This window comes from Wyeomyia smithii, chromosome 2 (genome assembly GCF_029784165.1).
Source record: "Wyeomyia smithii strain HCP4-BCI-WySm-NY-G18 chromosome 2, ASM2978416v1, whole genome shotgun sequence".
Taxonomy (NCBI): domain Eukaryota; kingdom Metazoa; phylum Arthropoda; class Insecta; order Diptera; family Culicidae; genus Wyeomyia; species Wyeomyia smithii.
This window is the reverse complement of record NC_073695.1, coordinates 154150895-154172343: the sequence shown is the minus strand read 5'-3', so window position 1 is coordinate 154172343 and position 21449 is coordinate 154150895. Positions and strand designations below refer to the sequence as shown.

General features: G+C 24.6%; 2 protein-coding genes across 3 annotated transcripts in view; one reads left to right on the top strand and one right to left on the bottom strand.

The window, feature by feature from the left end:
* LOC129725657 (grpE protein homolog, mitochondrial) overlaps positions 1–21449 on the top strand; it is a 151284-nt gene that overhangs the window by 13443 nt on the left and 116392 nt on the right. The window lies entirely within an intron of this gene.
* Positions 18974–19966, bottom strand: LOC129725660 (uncharacterized). Its single transcript, XM_055681716.1, has 3 exons — positions 19584–19966; positions 19204–19524; positions 18974–19143 (listed from the first exon to the last, which is right to left on the bottom strand). The coding sequence occupies exons 1-3, from the start codon at positions 19614–19616 to the stop codon at positions 18985–18987; spliced, it is 513 nt and encodes a 170-aa protein (XP_055537691.1). The 5' UTR covers positions 19617–19966; the 3' UTR covers positions 18974–18984.

The following is a 21449-nucleotide window of genomic DNA, read 5'->3' as shown; positions in this document are numbered from 1 at the left end:
CAGCTTACGCCGAACATCAGTCGCTTGAAACGATAGAGACCCTCGTGGGTGATAAACGTTGTTATATCTCGGCAATCCTCCTCGAGCTCCACTTGGTAGTAGGATTCCTTAATATCAAGCCGCCTGAAAAACTTTGCTGCCTAGAGTCGAGGTAGAAAATCTTCTATGGTCGGCATCATATGGTGTTCTCGTCGTATGGCCTGATTTGCGCGTCTCATGTCTACGCATAGACGAAGGTCTCCATTATCTTTCACGATCGTTACTAGGGGTGACACCCATTCACTAACTCCAGTGACTGGTTCAATTATATCCGTAGCGAGAAGTGTCGACAATTTGTCTTCAATACGTGTGAGAAGAGCAATGGGTGGACGTCTGACATGTTGTACGACAGGGGTTATAGTTCTATCTATGGGAATTCTTAGTTTGAGGTCCTTAATCTTCGGAAAAGGTCTCTTATCATCTACAAGTTGATTCACCCTACATGGCTGCATACTAGGTAAACCAATAGACAAAACTCCGAGCTTTGTAGCAGTAAATCGCCCTAGTAAGGGCTGTGATCCTCCCTACATAAAAGCAATCGTACCTTTCCACTCGCTTTCCAGCGTCTTCAACCGAAATAAGTGCCTCAAACATTCCACCTATAATTAATAACAAAAAACACTAATTTCTAGTTCTGAAAAAATATATAAATATATCCGAGACACAAACCTACACTCAATGGTTCTGAATAACGCCCATATGCGCGGAATGTTTGATCCGTTTCTTTGCGAAAGTTATTCTTGGTACTTCCCGAGTCGATAAGCATTTGAATCATGACTCCACCCACTTTTACCCACAGGAATTCGTCACCGTTTCCAATACTAAAGATGAAATTAGCTATTGACGGCTTTTCCTCCTCACTGTTCTGAACTCGCATAATACCATGTGGTTTCGGCTTCTTTGCTCGCCAATCTGTTGTAGTGTCTGATTTTCGTTTTTGGTAATTTGAAATTGTTCGATCGATCGTGCGGCATCTCATCCAGAAATGACCTACCTTTTTACATTTATTACATTTATGATTTTTAGCAGGACACTTGGGGTCATTTCCGTAGTGATTCTTTTGCCCGCATCGAAAACATTCCCCGGTGGAGCCTTTTGACGGACCTTGAATCTTGTAGACATTCGCTCCATTATCTGTCCAGTAACTAGGTTTTGAACGATCTGTATTTAATAAAGTTGTAGCAGAGTTCATTTGCTGCGACTGGTACTTCACTGCTTCATACGAACTGAGCATTTTTGAGCTGTCTCAAGCAAGCGCCACAAAAACTTTTTCATTTTCATTTTCCATCGGTGTCATATTCCAATAAGAATTCCTATCGAAAGCAGCATGCTGCTTGGGAGAAAAATACTCGTCAAGCTTCTCGATAGCAGTTTTATATGGCTCGATCTTCCTTTCCGTCCTTCTTCGACGTCCGCTCCCAGTAAAGAGGCGAATATTTCTTGTACATCAGGACCGGCTCGAGCTAGGAAAATATTCTTTAGTCGAGTTTTGTCCTTCTCCCCGCTAGCCGCTGCTATGTATCCAAAATTTCGTTTATACTTCTGCCATTCATCTCGAACGATGTTGTTCGGAATCGACCTGAAATTGAATTGAGGTATGTCCCATTTGTCCATAATTCCTTCAAATGTTCGGTTTATTCTTTTATTTGAGGTGACAATACCGGTCACCGGTCAAACCTTTATGCGGTTTTTTCAAGCTCGCAGTTAGCTGCTTTGTTCCGGTCTTTCTCGACCTAACGGTTTCTTGCCTTGTTCCGGTCTACTCGACCTACAAGCTTGTTACCTGTTACGGTCTTTTACGACCTCACGGCTTTCTGCCTGATACGGTCTTTATCTGACCTATGCCGTGCTATGCACCGACTTTTTGTGGATAAACGAAACGAACGGAGTTAGATTCAAGTAGAAATTTTTTCTTCCCCCATGCGAGTCTCGAGTCCACCATTTTATTTTTCACCCAAGACAAAAAAAATCACAAAACTCGTATTTTATGTCACTTTTATGAAGATTTCTCTAAAAATATTACCTGTAAAACGCTCCGATCTTAATGCTTGTCGCCAGATGTGATAACTTGCTTATTATACGATGAAAATTACGTTAATTACGACGTTAATTGTGCTTTCAATAACCAGTATTTATTATACGATCTCTACTGCTCTTAGTCTGTCAAGTGTGTGTCCTGTGGTTCTATCGTACCTGTATTGACATTAAGTTAGCCCAGTGATTGCTCTTACTCACGGACTACCACAAAATTTAACCAAAAGAATTTCGTTCGAAATTCATACGAATGTGGTATGAGCGTAGCATTTCTGATGTGTTTTGATTTTCGCTACAACTCATTTTGAAAACCACAAGAATCTTATACGAACATTATATGGAGCATCATAGATGTCATAAGGATGTCCTATGAAAATTTTAAAGAGCATTATGGATGTTGAAGGGGTTTGGAGTGATTTTTTTTAAACTATGTGTTTTCTATTTAAATCGTATGAAATGCATATAAGTCGACTTTAAAATTCTAACAATTTGGGTATGAAATTTTAGGTGAACCACGCTTAGCACTTGGATATTCACAACCACTCAAATTTGTTTCTCTATCAGCTTGTTTGATTCGACTATGAAAACTTTGAATGTACTCAAATCAAAACACATCAATATACTACATTCAACAACAACAAACTTTATTTTTACAAGCTAAAAGAAATTATTCTTAATCCTAAAATAATAATCGTTTTTTATGTTACATATCGAAAATGGGGGCCCAATGATAGTATCAATCGAAAATAACACCATCGTATATCTGCGCTGGGTCGCTTTTCTTGCCAAATAATGTTCGTCGAAAGGTCCTATTACCCATTTTCGGGCTGTAATGAAAAGTGATTCATTGTGTTCAATGAATTCTTCAATTTCTGCCAATATTTCCGTGGAATCAATATTTTGTATTACGAATTGTCCTGATTTGAATTGTTTCTAGCTTTTGTACATATGGTCTGGTTTTTTATTTATATGACCTGAAATTGCCTTCAAAATCGCATTTGAAAAATAAATTGTGGTATAAATCGTTTGCAAATTGTAAACACGATTTCTCACACAGCGTATACCCAATATTCGCACGACTCGTAATCGCGTGGGAATGCTCTTTAAATCCTTGATGTTTTGACTCGTTTCTAAAGCACATTGTATTGACAACAGGGCCACTATCTTCTATCACTTTTGGATAGTGAACCAAGAAGTGATGTTTTGGTTTCAAGTGTTCGTTAAAAAGTTCTATGTAAAAACGGTGATGTGATTTAATCAGTTCCCTCAACTCAATTAAGTCATCGTTGGTGAATGTCTGCGAAAGAATTTTATCAGTCATTTTGATTAAATTCTTACAGTACGCCCAAACATCATCATCGGCAGGAACGAATGGTCTCACAATAAACGAAAAGTTGACAAAGTGCTCTCATTTCATTTGCTGTCATTCTCATAACCACGGTTTTAGATCTGGTGTTTTTATTGTGCGCTTCACTAAAATCTGGTATACGTCTTAATCCAGGATCTGATAATGACTGCCCTGCGAAATGCTTTCGCATATTGAAATCAATCAACGTGAAATTTTTTTTTTATACATGGAATAGTTCAAGGCTGATGTTAAACCATATTTACAAACTCCTCCACTGAACAGGTCGTGCATTACATCTACACTGGTATTATTGATCACATGGAACGATGGTAATTCGTTGAATTTTTTTTTTTTTTTAGTATTCCTGTTTTAGAATGGTTACCGGTTTCAACATCCTGGTTATAATTACTACTTGTTCGCAAAAAATCATCATCTGCTTCACAATCTTTACGAAGATCGCCTATAGGTTTACGACGCAGTAGTAGGTTGCATTGAAACCGCTCACGAATGAGAGCATCGAATGGACGCCTAAGTTGTCTCCTTGGAACAAACACATTATAAATCTAACATAAACGTTCTATGTGCCTTACTGTAGAATCATACCTTCTTCTTCAAGTACTTAGAAAGGAATTATCAACTGTTCAACTAGTCTGCTTACTCCAGAATTTTGAACAGTAATTTTTCGTATGATACCAGCCACAAAAATGTTACATAATTTCGATACAACCTCTTTAGGTAAAACTGGAAATGTATAGTAAATGCCACATAGTGCATCAACCTTATTATGAGGACCCTGAGAATCGTTAACTTCGAAATCATCGGCAAATAACCATATTGGTATTAGACAGCTATCATTTTGATCACAAGAATACTTTGATTTGATTTCTGCCCATACTCGCCCATTAACGAAATGGTTAATACGGTTTGAATCTTCTAACAATTGCATATGTGCAAGTGTTTTTTCCAATAGGATACCATCAGATTCGAAAATTTTTTTAATTTGGAAGGTGATTGGATTCAATATCAGGCATGATTTTCGGCTGTGATAATTTTCATGCTCATGTTCAGGTATGTTTCTACTAATGTCGTTATCTAGTTCAATAACTCTTGGAAGTTCGAAAACACCTTGCTCTTTCAAAAGTTTAAAAAGTTTGAAGTTACTGTTTATTGACTGAAAAGATGTTTTCATCAAATTAAGGCATGCTTGTAAAATATGCTCGGTTCGGTTCGCGTACCTTTTGAAGTAGAATACTTCTCTCAGTAAGTTCGGATACATAGGGATGTAAAATGAAAATCTAAAACCGAAAAAAAGTGAAAAATATGTCCAATTTCAAATGCTAATAAATCGATTAGTATTCGATGGATTTCCTTCGTTCTGGCAGCAATAGATTGGAAAATCTTCTAAGATTCTTCCCAAATGCAGATATTTGTAATTTTACTATTCAAACTATTGTACTATTGAAAATAGTCAAGCCTTGTCAAAACGAAAATTCGGCCTCTGATTGATCGTTATATGATTGCTTCCCAAGCACGGTTGACAGAATCATAGACCTTGCTATTTGAAATGTGCAATTTGGCTTATAAAAGAGCCTGCTTCACCCGAAGCCGCTCATTATAATTCTAGACTGCAACCAGTCCTCCCTTAGCAGCAGCAGTAGCAGTGCAGTGGATACAGCAGCAGCACCAGCATCGATAGCAGCGGATAGCGGTCACAGCTCTGGTATGGCAACCAATAGTGCAGCGCGTCTCAGCATCGATAGCAGGGCCAGCTGATGCAGGGCAGCGGATACCAATGGCAACGGGGATAGCGCAGCGGTTGCAGTTGGTCTCAGCATCAATCTTAGTAGGGCCAGCTGATGCAGGGCAGTAGATACAAATGGCAGCGAATAGCGACCACAGCTGCAGCAATGGATATCACCATCGATAGCACCAGGGCCAGCTGATGCAGTGAGGCATTTTAATGAAATGCTGTCTCTGAGTGATAGCGGGCACACTAGTAATGCATCCAATGAAAAGAACGTTCTGGAAACATAGCGAAATTTTGAGCAGAACGTTCTGGATACCTGGTGAAATTTGGAGCAGATATATATTTGGCTTCATCTCCGTGTATCAGAACGTACTGAATTATCTATTCCTTCAGTCATGAGCACGACATCCGGAAAGCTTTTATTATCAGCATAAAAATTAATTTTTCACATAACCAAAATTTAAAAATTATCAAGTCCAAATCATGACAAGCAACTTACTATATTATTGAAAATAATCAATCCTTGTTGAAGCGCAAAATTCGATTGATCTGATTGGTCGTTAATATGATTGCTTCCCAAGCACAGTCGACAGAAACATAGACCTTGCAATTTGAATGTGCTGTTTGTCTGTATAAGAGTAAGGATAGGAAATATCGATTAAAATGGCTATCGATAGTTATCAATGATTTCCTACCGCTATCGATAACTATCGATAGCTTTTTCATCCCTATATAAGAGCCTGTTTCAGTCGAAGCCGCTTATAATAGTTCTAGACAGCGACAACAGCAGTCCTCCCATAGCAACAGCAGTAGCAGTGCAGTGGATACCAGGCGGATAGCGGCCACAGCTGTGGCATAGCAATGGATAACGCACTAGTTGCAGCGAATCTCAACATCGATAGCAGCTGGGCCAGCTGTTGCAGGGACAGCGGATACCAATAGCAGCGTTTTTAGCGGCCAAAAAATTAGAATGGCTGCGGATAGCGAAGCAGTTGCAGCGGGTATCAGCATCGATAGCAGCTGATGCAGTGAGGCACTTTAGTGAAATGCAGTTTCTGTGCGATAGCGGGCGTAAATACCGTCAGTGAAAAGTTGACTCATTTCGACAACACACCATGCTTTTCACTGTTTATTTTATCACAAGGAATATTTTATTCGCACTGTCAGTGATTACGCCAAGATATGATCGGTATCTTATTCGATATTGAACACCAAATGAAAAAATGACTGATACGCAAGCAGCCGGGCTATCTTTCTTGTAAAAGTATTCTACTTCATCCTTGCGGTCGTGGCTTTGCACACAACCCTCCTGTTATTTGAACATCTCGAACATCTTGTCTCGAAAAATGTGCCTTTTTATGCAGACTAAGAGTAAATGATACAGCTGATTTTTCTATTTCGTGTTGACAAGTAGAAAGATTTTGCTTATGTTTTAAATTGTCTATTTTAGGTATCTTAGCAGCTATAGTATCTTGACATGGTTGAGTCGGTGAACAAAACGAATCGCTTGTGGACGGTGGATACTCTCCAGTATGCAATGCATTGAAATCTCCTGCTGACGGAAAACGGTGTAGTTTGAAATGCCTTTTAAACGCATACGTTTTATTGAACAGTTGCTTGCAGTTGGTATACGGACAGTGATAATTGTAATACGTTGGTGGTCTATGTTTGTCGAGATGTGCTAAGAATGTTTCCACGGAAGATAGCTGCTCAGAGCAGTTTTCTATACAGCACTTCACGAACATGATTCGAGGTGCGTTTTCAACTTCCTTATTGACGCATATGAGAGCTGATTTATCGGCGCCATAAATGTATTCCACGACAAATGTCCAAATCAATTTGGAAATTTTCGAAACAGGTAATCCGAGTACTATTGCAAGTTTCGCATATACATCTACCGCTTTCATAATGTTCGGCAAAGTATAAAAATACATAATTTTCCCCCTGGACTTGGGGTTAGCATATAGGGCGCGTACTCCCGGGTGGCGGATGGGAGTTGGAGACGAATAGAGTTGGCCATCTGTTGATTTTCCTTTTTCCTATTATGACTTCTCTTGGCTATCTCCTATGTGGGAAAATTCCTCTACTTATTAAAATATGCTTTTATTTTACAAAAGGCTAGTTTTGAAGAATGGATCCCACACGTGGACCAAATCGCCGTTTTGTTGTTTTTGTTTTTTGCGTTTTTTTTTCTTTTTTTTTCTTTTTTTTTTCTCTCTTTTTCATTCTTTAATGTCTTTCTTTTTTCTTCTACTTTTCCTTAGAAATAAATCATCGGTTAGATTCGGTGTTGGCGCGGCTTAAAATTTTGCAATTTTGAGTTTTCGATGGCAAACGATGCCAAATACGATTAAATTTTATCTCACAAAGATCCGTTTCAAAATTCACAAAAAATCCAGAGTTTTAAGGAAATGTGCCTTTATAGCTCATATTTAAAATGTCCTAAAAAGACAACAAAATGAGATTACAACTCGTATAACTTGCTCATTATTGACCTGAACAGGTTCAATTAAAATAGGAAGTCTTAAAATTTAAAGTTTTCAAGGAAATGGAAAAAGTTTTCGACGTTGATTCTCAAAAACGGTTTTCTCGAAACTGTGAGTTTTGAGTTGTTGAGTTCATAAAAATATGCAAAATATATTTTGTTGATTTCATACTGACATTACTGAGACTTTCTATATGCGGGGGATAGCGCTTAAAAACGCATAAATTCCGAAATCCGCGTAAAAAAGCGTAGAAAAACGGCGTAAGGGGAGACATTAGGCCTCTGTCATGCTGGATGCCGATGCGGGCGGTCGGCCGGGATTCTTACCGTGGGTAAATAAACAGCCCTAAGTAGAGCTGTTCATTGGTCTACCGCAAGAGTTTCGCCCGATCGCTCGCTCAGACATTATTATTATTATTATTATTATTATTATTATTATTATTATTATTATTATTATTATTATTATTATTATTATTATTATTATTATTATTATTATTATTATTATTATTATTATTATTATTATTATTATTATTATTATTATTATTATTATTATTATTATTATTATTATTATTATTATTATTATTATTATTATTATTATTATTATTATTATTATTATTATTATTATTATTATTATTATTATTATTATTATTATTATTATTATTATTATTATTATTATTATTATTATTATTATTATTATTATTATTATTATTATTATTATTATTATTATTATTATTATTATTATTATTATTATTATTATTATTATTATTATTATTATTATTATTATTATTATTATTATTATTATTATTATTATTATTATTATTATTATTATTATTATTATTATTATTATTATTATTATTATTATTATTATTATTATTATTATTATTATTATTATTATTATTATTATTATTATTATTATTATTATTATTATTATTATTATTATTATTATTATTATTATTATTATTATTATTATTATTATTATTATTATTATTATTATTATTATTATTATTATTATTATTATTATTATTATTATTATTATTATTATTATTATTATTATTATTATTATTATTATTATTATTATTATTATTATTATTATTATTATTATTATTATTATTATTATTATTATTATTATTATTATTATTATTATTATTATTATTATTATTATTATTATTATTATTATTATTATTATTATTATTATTATTATTATTATTATTATTATTATTATTATTATTATTATTATTATTATTATTATTATTATTATTATTATTATTATTATTATTATTATTATTATTATTATTATTATTATTATTATTATTATTATTATTATTATTATTATTATTATTATTATTATTATTATTATTATTATTATTATTATTATTATTATTATTATTATTATTATTATTATTATTATTATTATTATTATTATTATTATTATTATTATTATTATTATTATTATTATTATTATTATTATTATTATTATTATTATTATTATTATTATTATTATTATTATTATTATTATTATTATTATTATTATTATTATTATTATTATTATTATTATTATTATTATTATTATTATTATTATTATTATTATTATTATTATTATTATTATTATTATTATTATTATTATTATTATTATTATTATTATTATTATTATTATTATTATTATTATTATTATTATTATTATTATTATTATTATTATTATTATTATTATTATTATTATTATTATTATTATTATTATTATTATTATTATTATTATTATTATTATTATTATTATTATTATTATTATTATTATTATTATTATTATTATTATTATTATTATTATTATTATTATTATTATTATTATTATTATTATTATTATTATTATTATTATTATTATTATTATTATTATTATTATTATTATTATTATTATTATTATTATTATTATTATTATTATTATTATTATTATTATTATTATTATTATTATTATTATTATTATTATTATTATTATTATTATTATTATTATTATTATTATTATTATTATTATTATTATTATTATTATTATTATTATTATTATTATTATTATTATTATTATTATTATTATTATTATTATTATTATTATTATTATTATTATTATTATTATTATTATTATTATTATTATTATTATTATTATTATTATTATTATTATTATTATTATTATTATTATTATTATTATTATTATTATTATTATTATTATTATTATTATTATTATTATTATTATTATTATTATTATTATTATTATTATTATTATTATTATTATTATTATTATTATTATTATTATTATTATTATTATTATTATTATTATTATTATTATTATTATTATTATTATTATTATTATTATTATTATTATTATTATTATTATTATTATTATTATTATTATTATTATTATTATTATTATTATTATTATTATTATTATTATTATTATTATTATTATTATTATTATTATTATTATTATTATTATTATTATTATTATTATTATTATTATTATTATTATTATTATTATTATTATTATTATTATTATTATTATTATTATTATTATTATTATTATTATTATTATTATTATTATTATTATTATTATTATTATTATTATTATTATTATTATTATTATTATTATTATTATTATTATTATTATTATTATTATTATTATTATTATTATTATTATTATTATTATTATTATTATTATTATTATTATTATTATTATTATTATTATTATTATTATTATTATTATTATTATTATTATTATTATTATTATTATTATTATTATTATTATTATTATTATTATTATTATTATTATTATTATTATTATTATTATTATTATTATTATTATTATTATTATTATTATTATTATTATTATTATTATTATTATTATTATTATTATTATTATTATTATTATTATTATTATTATTATTATTATTATTATTATTATTATTATTATTATTATTATTATTATTATTATTATTATTATTATTATTATTATTATTATTATTATTATTATTATTATTATTATTATTATTATTATTATTATTATTATTATTATTATTATTATTATTATTATTATTATTATTATTATTATTATTATTATTATTATTATTATTATTATTATTATTATTATTATTATTATTATTATTATTATTATTATTATTATTATTATTATTATTATTATTATTATTATTATTATTATTATTATTATTATTATTATTATTATTATTATTATTATTATTATTATTATTATTATTATTATTATTATTATTATTATTATTATTATTATTATTATTATTATTATTATTATTATTATTATTATTATTATTATTATTATTATTATTATTATTATTATTATTATTATTATTATTATTATTATTATTATTATTATTATTATTATTATTACTATTATTATTATTATTATTATTATTATTATTACTATTATTATTATTTTTATTATTATTATTATTACTATTATTATTATTATTATTATTATTATTATTACTATTATTATTATTTTTATTATTATTTTTATTATTATTATTATTATTATTATTATTATTATTATTATTATTATTATTATTATTATTATTATTATTATTATTATTATTATTATTATTATTATTATTATTATTATTATTATTATTATTATTATTATTATTATTATTATTATTATTATTATTATTATTATTATTATTATTATTATTATTATTATTATTATTATTATTATTATTATTATTATTATTATTATTATTATTATTATTATTATTATTATTATATTATTATTATTATTATTATTATTATTATTATTATTATTATTATTATTATTATTATTATTATTATTATTATTATTATTATTATTATTATTATTATTATTATTATTATTATTATTATTATTATTATTATTATTATATTATATTATTATTATTATTATTATTATTATTATTATTATTATTATTATTATTATTATTATTATTATTATTATTATTATTATTATTATTATTATTATTATTATTATTATTATTATTATTATTATTATTATTATTATTATTATTATTATTATTATTATTATTATTATTATTATTATTATATTATTATTATTATTATTATTATTATTATTATTATTATTATTATTATTATTATTATTATTATTATTATTATTATTATTATTATTATTATTATTATTATTATTATTATTATTATTATTATTATTATTATTATTATTATTATTATTATTATTATTATTATTATTATTATTATTATTATTATTATTATTATTATTATTATTATTATTATTATTATTATTATTATTATTATTATTATTATTATTATTATTATTATTATTATTATTATTATTATTATTATTATTATTATTATTATTATTATTATTATTATTATTATTATTATTATTATTATTATTATTATTATTATTATTATTATTATTATTATTATTATTATTATTATTATTATTATTATTATTATTATTATTATTATTATTATTATTATTATTATTATTATTATTATTATTATTATTATTATTATTATTATTATTATTATTATTATTATTATATTATTATTATTATTATTATTATTATTATTATTATTATTATTATTATTATTATTATTATTATTATTATTATTATTATTATTATTATTATTATTATTATTATTATTATTATTATTATTATTATTATTATTATTATTATATTATTATTATTATTATTATTATTATTATTATTATTATTATTATTATTATTATTATTATTATTATTATTATTATTATTATTATTATTATTATTATTATTATTATTATTATTATTATTATTATTATTATTATTATTATTATTATTATTATTATTATTATTATTATTATTATTATTATTATTATTATTATTATTATTATTATTATTATTATTATTATTATTATTATTATTATTATTATTATTTTATTATTATTATTATTATTATTATTATTATTATTATTATTATTATTATTATTATTATTATTATTATTATTATTATTATTATTATTATTATTATTATTATTATTATTATTATTATTATTATTATTATTATTATTATTATTATTATTATTATTATTATTATTATTATTATTATTATTATTATTATTATTATTATTATTATTATTATTATTATTATTATTATTATTATTATTATTATTATTATTATTATTATTATTATTATTATTATTATTATTATTATTATTATTATTATTATTATTATTATTATTATTATTATTATTATTATTATTATTATTATTATTTTATTATTATTATTATTATTTATAATATTATTATTATTATTATTATTATTATTATTATTATTATTATTATTATTATTATTATTATTATTATTATTATTATTATTATTATTATTATTATTATTATTATTATTATTATTATTATTATTATTATTATTATTATTATTATTATTATTATTATTATTATTATTATTATTATTATTATTATTATTTTTATTTTTATTTTTATTATTATTATTATTATTATTATTATTTTTATTTTTATTTTTATTTATTATTATTATTATTATTATTATTATTATTATTATTATATTATTATTATTATTATTATTATTATTATTATTATTATTATTATTATTATTATTTTTATTATTATTATTATTATTATTATTATTATTATTATTATTATTATTATTATTATTATTATTATTATTATTATTATTATTATTATTATTATTATTATTATTATTATTATTATTATTATTATTATTATTATTATTATTATTATTAATTATTATTATTATTATTATTATTATTATTATTATTATTATTATTATTATTATTATTATTATTATTATTATTATTATTATTATTATTATTATTATTATTATTATTATTATTATTATTATTATTATTATTATTATTATTATTATTATTATTATTATTATTATTATTATTATTATTATTATTATTATTATTATTATTATTATTATTATTATTATTATTATTATTATTATTATTATTATTATTATTATTATTATTATTATTATTATTATTATTATTATTATTATTATTATTATTATTATTATTATTATTATTATTATTATTATTATTATTATTATTATTATTATTATTATTATTATTATTATTATTATTATTATTATTATTATTATTATTATTATTATTATTATTATTATTATTATTATTATTATTATTATTATTATTATTATTATTATTATTATTATTATTATTATTATTATTATTATTATTATTATTATTATTATTATTATTATTATTATTATTATTATTATTATTATTATTATTATTATTATTATTATTATTATTATTATTATTATTATTATTATTATTATTATTATTATTATTATTATTATTATTATTATTATTATTATTATTATTATTATTATTATTATTATTATTATTATTATTATTATTATTATTATTATTATTATTATTATTATTATTATTATTATTATTATTATTATTATTATTATTATTATTATTATTATTATTATTATTATTATTATTATTATTATTATTATTATTATTATTATTATTATTATTATTATTATTATTATTATTATTATTATTATTATTATTATTATTATTATTATTATTATTATTATTATTATTATTATTATTATTATTATTATTATTATTATTATTATTATTATTATTATTATTATTATTATTATTATTATTATTATTATTATTATTATTATTATTATTATTATTATTATTATTATTATTATTATTATTATTATTATTATTATTATTATTATTATTATTATTATTATTATTATTATTATTATTATTATTATTATTATTATTATTATTATTATTATTATTATTATTATTATTATTATTATTATTATTATTATTATTATTATTATTATTATTATTATTATTATTATTATTATTATTATTATTATTATTATTATTATTATTATTATTATTATTATTATTATTATTATTATTATTATTATTATTATTATTATTATTATTATTATTATTATTATTATTATTATTATATTATTATTATTATTATTATTATTATTATTATTATTATTATTATTATTATTATTATTATTATTATTATTATTATTATTATTATTATTATATTATTATTATTATTATTATTATTATTATTATTATTATTATTATTATTATTATTATTATTATTATTATTATTATTATTATTATTATTATTATTATTATTATTATTATTATTATTATTATTATTATTATTATTATTATTATTATTATTATTATTATTATTATTATTATTATTATTATTATTATTATTATTATTATTATTATTATTATTATTATTATTATTATTATTATTATTATTATTATTATTATTATTATTATTATTATTATTATTATTATTATTATTATTATTATTATTATTATTATTATTATTATTATTATTATTATTATTATTATTATTATTATTATTATTATTATTATTATTATTATTATTATTATTATTATTATTATTATTATATTATTATTATTATTATTATTATTATTATTATTATTATTATTATTATTATTATTATTATTATTATTATTATTATTATTATTATTATTATTATTATTATTATTATTATTATTATTATTATTATTGTTATTGTTATTGTTATTGTTATTATTATTATTATTATTATTATTATTATTATTATTATTATTATTATTATTATTATTATTATTATTACTATTATTATTATTATTATTATTATTATTATTATTACTATTATTATTATTATTATTATTATTATTACTATTATTATTACTATTATTATTACTATTATTATTACTATTATTATTACTATTATTATTACTATTATTATTACTATTATTATTACTATTATTATTACTATTATTATTACTATTATTATTACTATTATTATTACTATTATTATTACTATTATTATTACTATTATTATTACTATTATTATTACTATTATTATTACTATTATTATTACTATTATTATTACTATTATTATTACTATTATTATTACTATTATTATTACTATTATTATTACTATTATTATTACTATTATTATTACTATTATTATTATTATTATTATTATTATTATTATTATTATTATTATTATTATTATTATTATTATTATTATTATTATTATTATTATTATTTTTATTATTATTATCATTATCATTATCATTATAATTATTATTATTGTTATTTTAATATTATTATTATTTTTATCAATTTTTTTTAAATGCATTACAAGTGCATACATCCCAACCAATGTCTTATTATGTATGGCTAGTGATTCACTCGAAATGAGATAGTGGAAGTGCTTGAGGGTTGCACGATGTCATGCTCAATTACAATGATTCGTGCAAAAATCTAGTATTGGCGTTCTGCCTTAAATCAGTAAGTTGGACAATACTGTTTTGATCCGCCTGATCGCTTTATTGTTCGATCTCCACTATTCTACTAGTATAGCATGGACGGTGTATACACTGGAGACCTGGCCCTAGGCCCCCTTCTATACTACACAATTACAGTTACAAAATATAGCATTTTTTTTAAGAGGGGGATTTGTTAATAGCTTAAGTATTTATGATAAATATTAGTAAATAATGAGTATGTGTGTCCAATCACAAATAGTGACTTCTCAACACTGTTAGTAATTTGTAATTTTAATTGTTAGGATTTGTTTGCTTTCGCAATTAGGACTTATTATTCGTAGGGATTTAAACCTACTTGTCAGAAAAGGAGAAGTAAACTTACAACTAACTTAAATGTTAACTTATTGGCTATAAAGAGAGCTTATCGTAGCAATTGAGGATTCCAACGATTTTTGTCGAAAATTGTTAATAATTTTATTTGACATAGCTTCTAATGGTTCAACACCAGTAAGTCTATGTAATTCGAGTGTACCAAACCAAGAAGGACGCTTCAAAATCATTTTCAGAATTTTATTCTGAATCCTTTGGAACGTTTTCTTCCTTGATCGGTACTGCATAAAGCATTGCTGGTCTAAAAGTTTGTTTGTAAATCAAAAGTTTGTTCTTTAAACAAAGTTTAGAATTCCTGTTAATTAGAGGATATAAACATCTCGTATATTTGATGCACTTAGCTTGTATACTCTCAATGTGCTCTTTGAAAATAAGTTTTTTATCGTAAATTAGTCCCAAGTACTTAACCTTGTCGACCAACTTAAAATAACCTCATTCATCTTGACAACGTGATTATTGTTTGGCTTGAGGAAAGAAGCCCTAGTCTTATGAGGAATAATTATCAGTTTAGTTTTAGAAGCACTGGGAGAGATTTTCCACTTTTGCAAGTAGGAAGAAAAAATATCTGAACTTTTCTGCAATCGACTGCATATGACACGAAGGCTTTTTCCTTTTTCGGAAAAGCTTGTGTCATCGCAGAACAATGACTTTGTGCATCCTGGAGGCAAATCAGGAAGATCTGAAGTGAATATGTTGTACAGGACTGGGCCCAAGACTGAACCTTGAGGCACACCTGCTCGTACAGGAAATCCATCAGATTTTGAACTCTGATAGACAACCTACAGAGTTCGATCAGTAAGATAATTTTTCAAAATTTTGATTAGGAAAATTGGAAAATTAAATGTTTGCAATTTCGCAATCAAACCTTTATGCCAAACACTGTCGAATGCTTTTTCTATGTCTAAAAAAGCAGCTCCAGTGGAATAACCTTCAGATTTGTTGACAAAATATAGCATAAATTTCCGTGAGCGAAGATGCATTCGTTGCTGGTGGTGACGTTATCCTATCCAAAAATAAAAAGTTTGATGGATGCTCCTTCGCTTTCAACCAACGTATTCTTTGATCTATTTAATTCAGAAAGTGCTTCGTTTTTATCTGTCACCATCAAGAAAGTATCGCTTCGAGCTGTGGCAATGGTCGGCTTGAATCCGTTAGCAGCTTTCACAGGTAACAATACTGTGCCTAAAGCTCGCAGTACTGCAAGTAATCGTGTTTCTGGAAGTTAAAAATAGTCAATTGATATATGGTAATATATTTACTACGTAAGTTGACAATTGGGGCTACTGCAACTTCAAAATATTTTTTTAATTTACAATTTTAAATCACAAAAACCCGGCTCAGCATTTTCAAACATATCAAATCAAAGTTGTTCATACTAAGGGAACATACCTAAATGACGTAGCATTTTTTTCATGATTTTTAAGCCCCCCCCCCTCCCCCCTCGTAGCATTTGGTCACAAAACCTAAACCCCCGCTGAAAAAAAAACGTAGCATTCAAATACCCCCCCCCCCCCTCTCCGCTTCTTAAAAAACGTACAGAAATACGTGCAGTCAGGTTTTTTACGCGGTTTTTTATACGCGGAATTTTTCACTAGGTTTTTTTTTACGCGGATTTTTTAACTAACGCGGTTTTCTACGCGGATTTTTGAATTAACGCGGTTTTTTTTTTACGCGATACCGCGCTAATTCAAAAACTTTTGCACAAATTTTCGAATTGACGTGGGTTTGGAACCAGAAAAGTTTAAGTGTTTATCTAGTAGGAGACTTAGTCCAAAAAATACTCATCGCCCTCTGAAAGATCCGGAATGACCGTCAAAGAGGACAATTTTAAATACTGGTTCTAGAGCGCCTTGGGTTTTTTCTAAGCCCTTCTTGCTGGTTCACTTTACGCGGATTTTTGAATAACGCGGTTTTTTTACGCGGATTTTTGAACTAGCGCGTTTTTACGTGGATTTTCGAATTATTGCGGTTTTTTACGAGGTACGTAATAAAAACCTGACTGTAGTAACATACATACAAAAAATACTTGAAAAAAAAAACCGTGTCTAATTCAATTAATTCACAACTTATAGACTCGTGACTTCATCTTCTGCTTCGAAGGGCTTGTGTTTTGGTACAAGGAGTAAAGATGTTTAAACAACTTAGTATGATCCATGTCTGCAGAAAACACAGAAACTATTCCGGAAATGGAACGAGTATCTTGTAATTGAATGAAACGAGTATCTTGTATTAAAAGCCACAAAAAAGCAACGATTTTTGTATTCAAAACAGATTGTGTGTTTGGAAATCCAAGTGATTGTTTATGTAGCAGAGCTTTTAGAAGATTTCAGAATGCCACAGATAAAAACATTTCGACAGATCTCGCTGCAATACTTTGTGCAATGTTTTAATGTATTTTTAGAATATATTTTTCCTGCAAAAAAATCAGTCTTTAAAAAAGATGCTTCGTCGGTTTTACTACAACCCCCCCTCCCCCCTTGTCACAGCTTGTCACAAAATGACGATATCCCCCCTCCCCCCATAAATGTTACGTCATTTAAGTATGGTCAATTGTCGGTGTTATGGATAACGGGTAATAAGATTGAGAGTGAAATGTCCTTTCCGTAGGTGCTGATGTACTTTCTAACTGGATCTATTAAACGCGCCCACTTTCCTTGTCCTTCGGATGGGTCCCCAAATCCGAGTAGTTGATAATCGATATCTAACTGTATACAGAAGTTATAATTATTACACAAAAGTTATAAGTATTTTAATTAAAAACTCACCAGCGGAAATCCAAATTCGTCCTCCAGATGTGGATACGTCGTTGAAAGCTTGGCCGCTTTTTTTTTATTTTTAAGTAATTCTTGACGGCCAGGAAAACTGGTTTGCAAGTTATCCAGCACACTGTTCCAAGGTGCACGATTCAGTTGCAACCAGGATATAGCGTTCGTCACTTCCGGTAGTTCGATGTTTTCTAGTTCGGTAGTCACCGACTGACGTGTATCTTCCCTCCTATTCCTCTTGCGGTCGGCTTGTTTAATGTAATTAATGCGGCTGTAAAGTTTTCCGCCCGGATTCCCTTTTCTTTCCACGTAGTAAGTATCCTAAAATAATAGTAAGTTTGAAATAAATGTTATTTTTTATTGAATGACATTTTCAGTACCTTATTTTCTTTTCGAAAAATGCCTACTATCATAGAAGCATATTCGGCAAGTTGCTGCGAAGATGTTTTTCGCTTGCTACAGATATGGTATCTTGCAACCACATCTGTAACAAATTTCTGACCCTCGTTGGACAGTTCTAGCTCTGCGGCTTTTTGCAGCCGAAAACGGTCTGTTGTAGCTCGTTCGTTGAACCGTCAATTGTCAACGCCGATATACTCGATGTGCTGGCAGAAGTCGTCTGTGTTGAGCGAATATTAAGTTAGGTTGAGTTTTTGAAAGACCATACAAAATGATCAACGAACGTCTACGGATGCTTTGTAAACGGTGCCGCTGTTGTCTCCGCTAAACTCGCCTACTTCTTCTTCTCGATCATCCATACTGGTAACTGATATTCGTTTTTCGCTGGGCAGTCGTGTAGCTGAAGTCTCAATTATAATTCCAGCAGAAGTATACAAACGCTTCAAACAAAAGTGAGCTTAATTCATGTAATTAATTATTTTACATTTTCCTTACGTTGGGCTCACGCCACTCGGAAATCCACGTCCTAATCAAATCGAACTTCCAGTCGACGTCACATCGAGACAGTGCTTCAACAATTTCCGTTTTTGACCAAGATTTGAGAGCTTCTGTATTTACACCACATTCTGTAATAATGCGTAAAGACATTGGAAGATTAGAATGTTATTTCGAGTTTAACTTACCTCTGAATACGTTTAGAGCATCAGCAGGAACATTCAAATCGCTAAGAAGTGCTTGTTCAGATTCGGCCATTTTTCCACTTTTGAACGTCAAACTAATAGCGAATTTCTTTATTCCACCAACTCATCTCGTTTTGACATGGAAGCGCACTAACTGCTGTCAAAACCCTTCTTTATTCGCTCGATTTTGCCCCAGTTTTGACCTGGCTTGCTGCCCGAAGCGAACTGTAAAATTTGTCAGCTTCAACCCACTACCGCACGTGCTTAGTTCGTAAACAATTATCTGGCATCTCTTTCTTACTTGCGTCGTAAATCGCGATGCCGTTTTTTTATTGCTCAGCAGATTTGCCCGGACGCAGCGGAATAAATAAATTCGCTATAATATTTCATAAGAGTATCGTATGATTTTTTTCTCATCAGGGTTGGGTTGTGAAAATTGTAACGCCGTCTCATGAAGTTTCAGGGTGTTTATTATAAAATTTGAAGTTGACTCGTATGAATTTATTTATTTATTTATTTCACTTTGTCTTCAGTTCAAGCTGTACAGACTGACCTTAACTAGTTATTATATCTTATACTAATTTCAAAACATTGTCTGGTTATATTAAAGTCAAAAACGTCACTATTATTTAGTAAATTGAAACATTTCTCCAGCGGGTGGCTTTGTCCGAATACTGTTCGATGTCTATTTGTCCAGAACAGTGAGCGTGGGCGTGATCGATGCGCTGGCACGTAGATGTTTACCTGCTGTAGTAGGTCAGGGCAATCAATACGATTGCTCAGTATATCGAAAGCAAACATGCGTTGCAAGAATGTGCGTCTCTGGTGCAAGGGTTCTAATCTAATTAATCGGCATCGCTGATCATACGAAGGTAATCTTCGAGGCTCAACCCAAGGTAATCGTCGTAGAGCGAAGCGAAGAAAACACCGTTGAATCCTTTCCATGCGAACGATTTGGGCATCTTGATGGGGTACCCATATTTGAACAGCGTATTCAAGAACGCTTCGCACAATCGAGCAATAGAGTGTTTTAAGAGCATACACGTTTTAAGAGCATACACGCTGAAGTCGCGACTATTCCGGCGGATGAAACCGAATTGCATAGGATTGTTATGAAAATCATACGTTTCGTATGAAATAGTTTTTGAACAACGAAAAAGCTGTTCA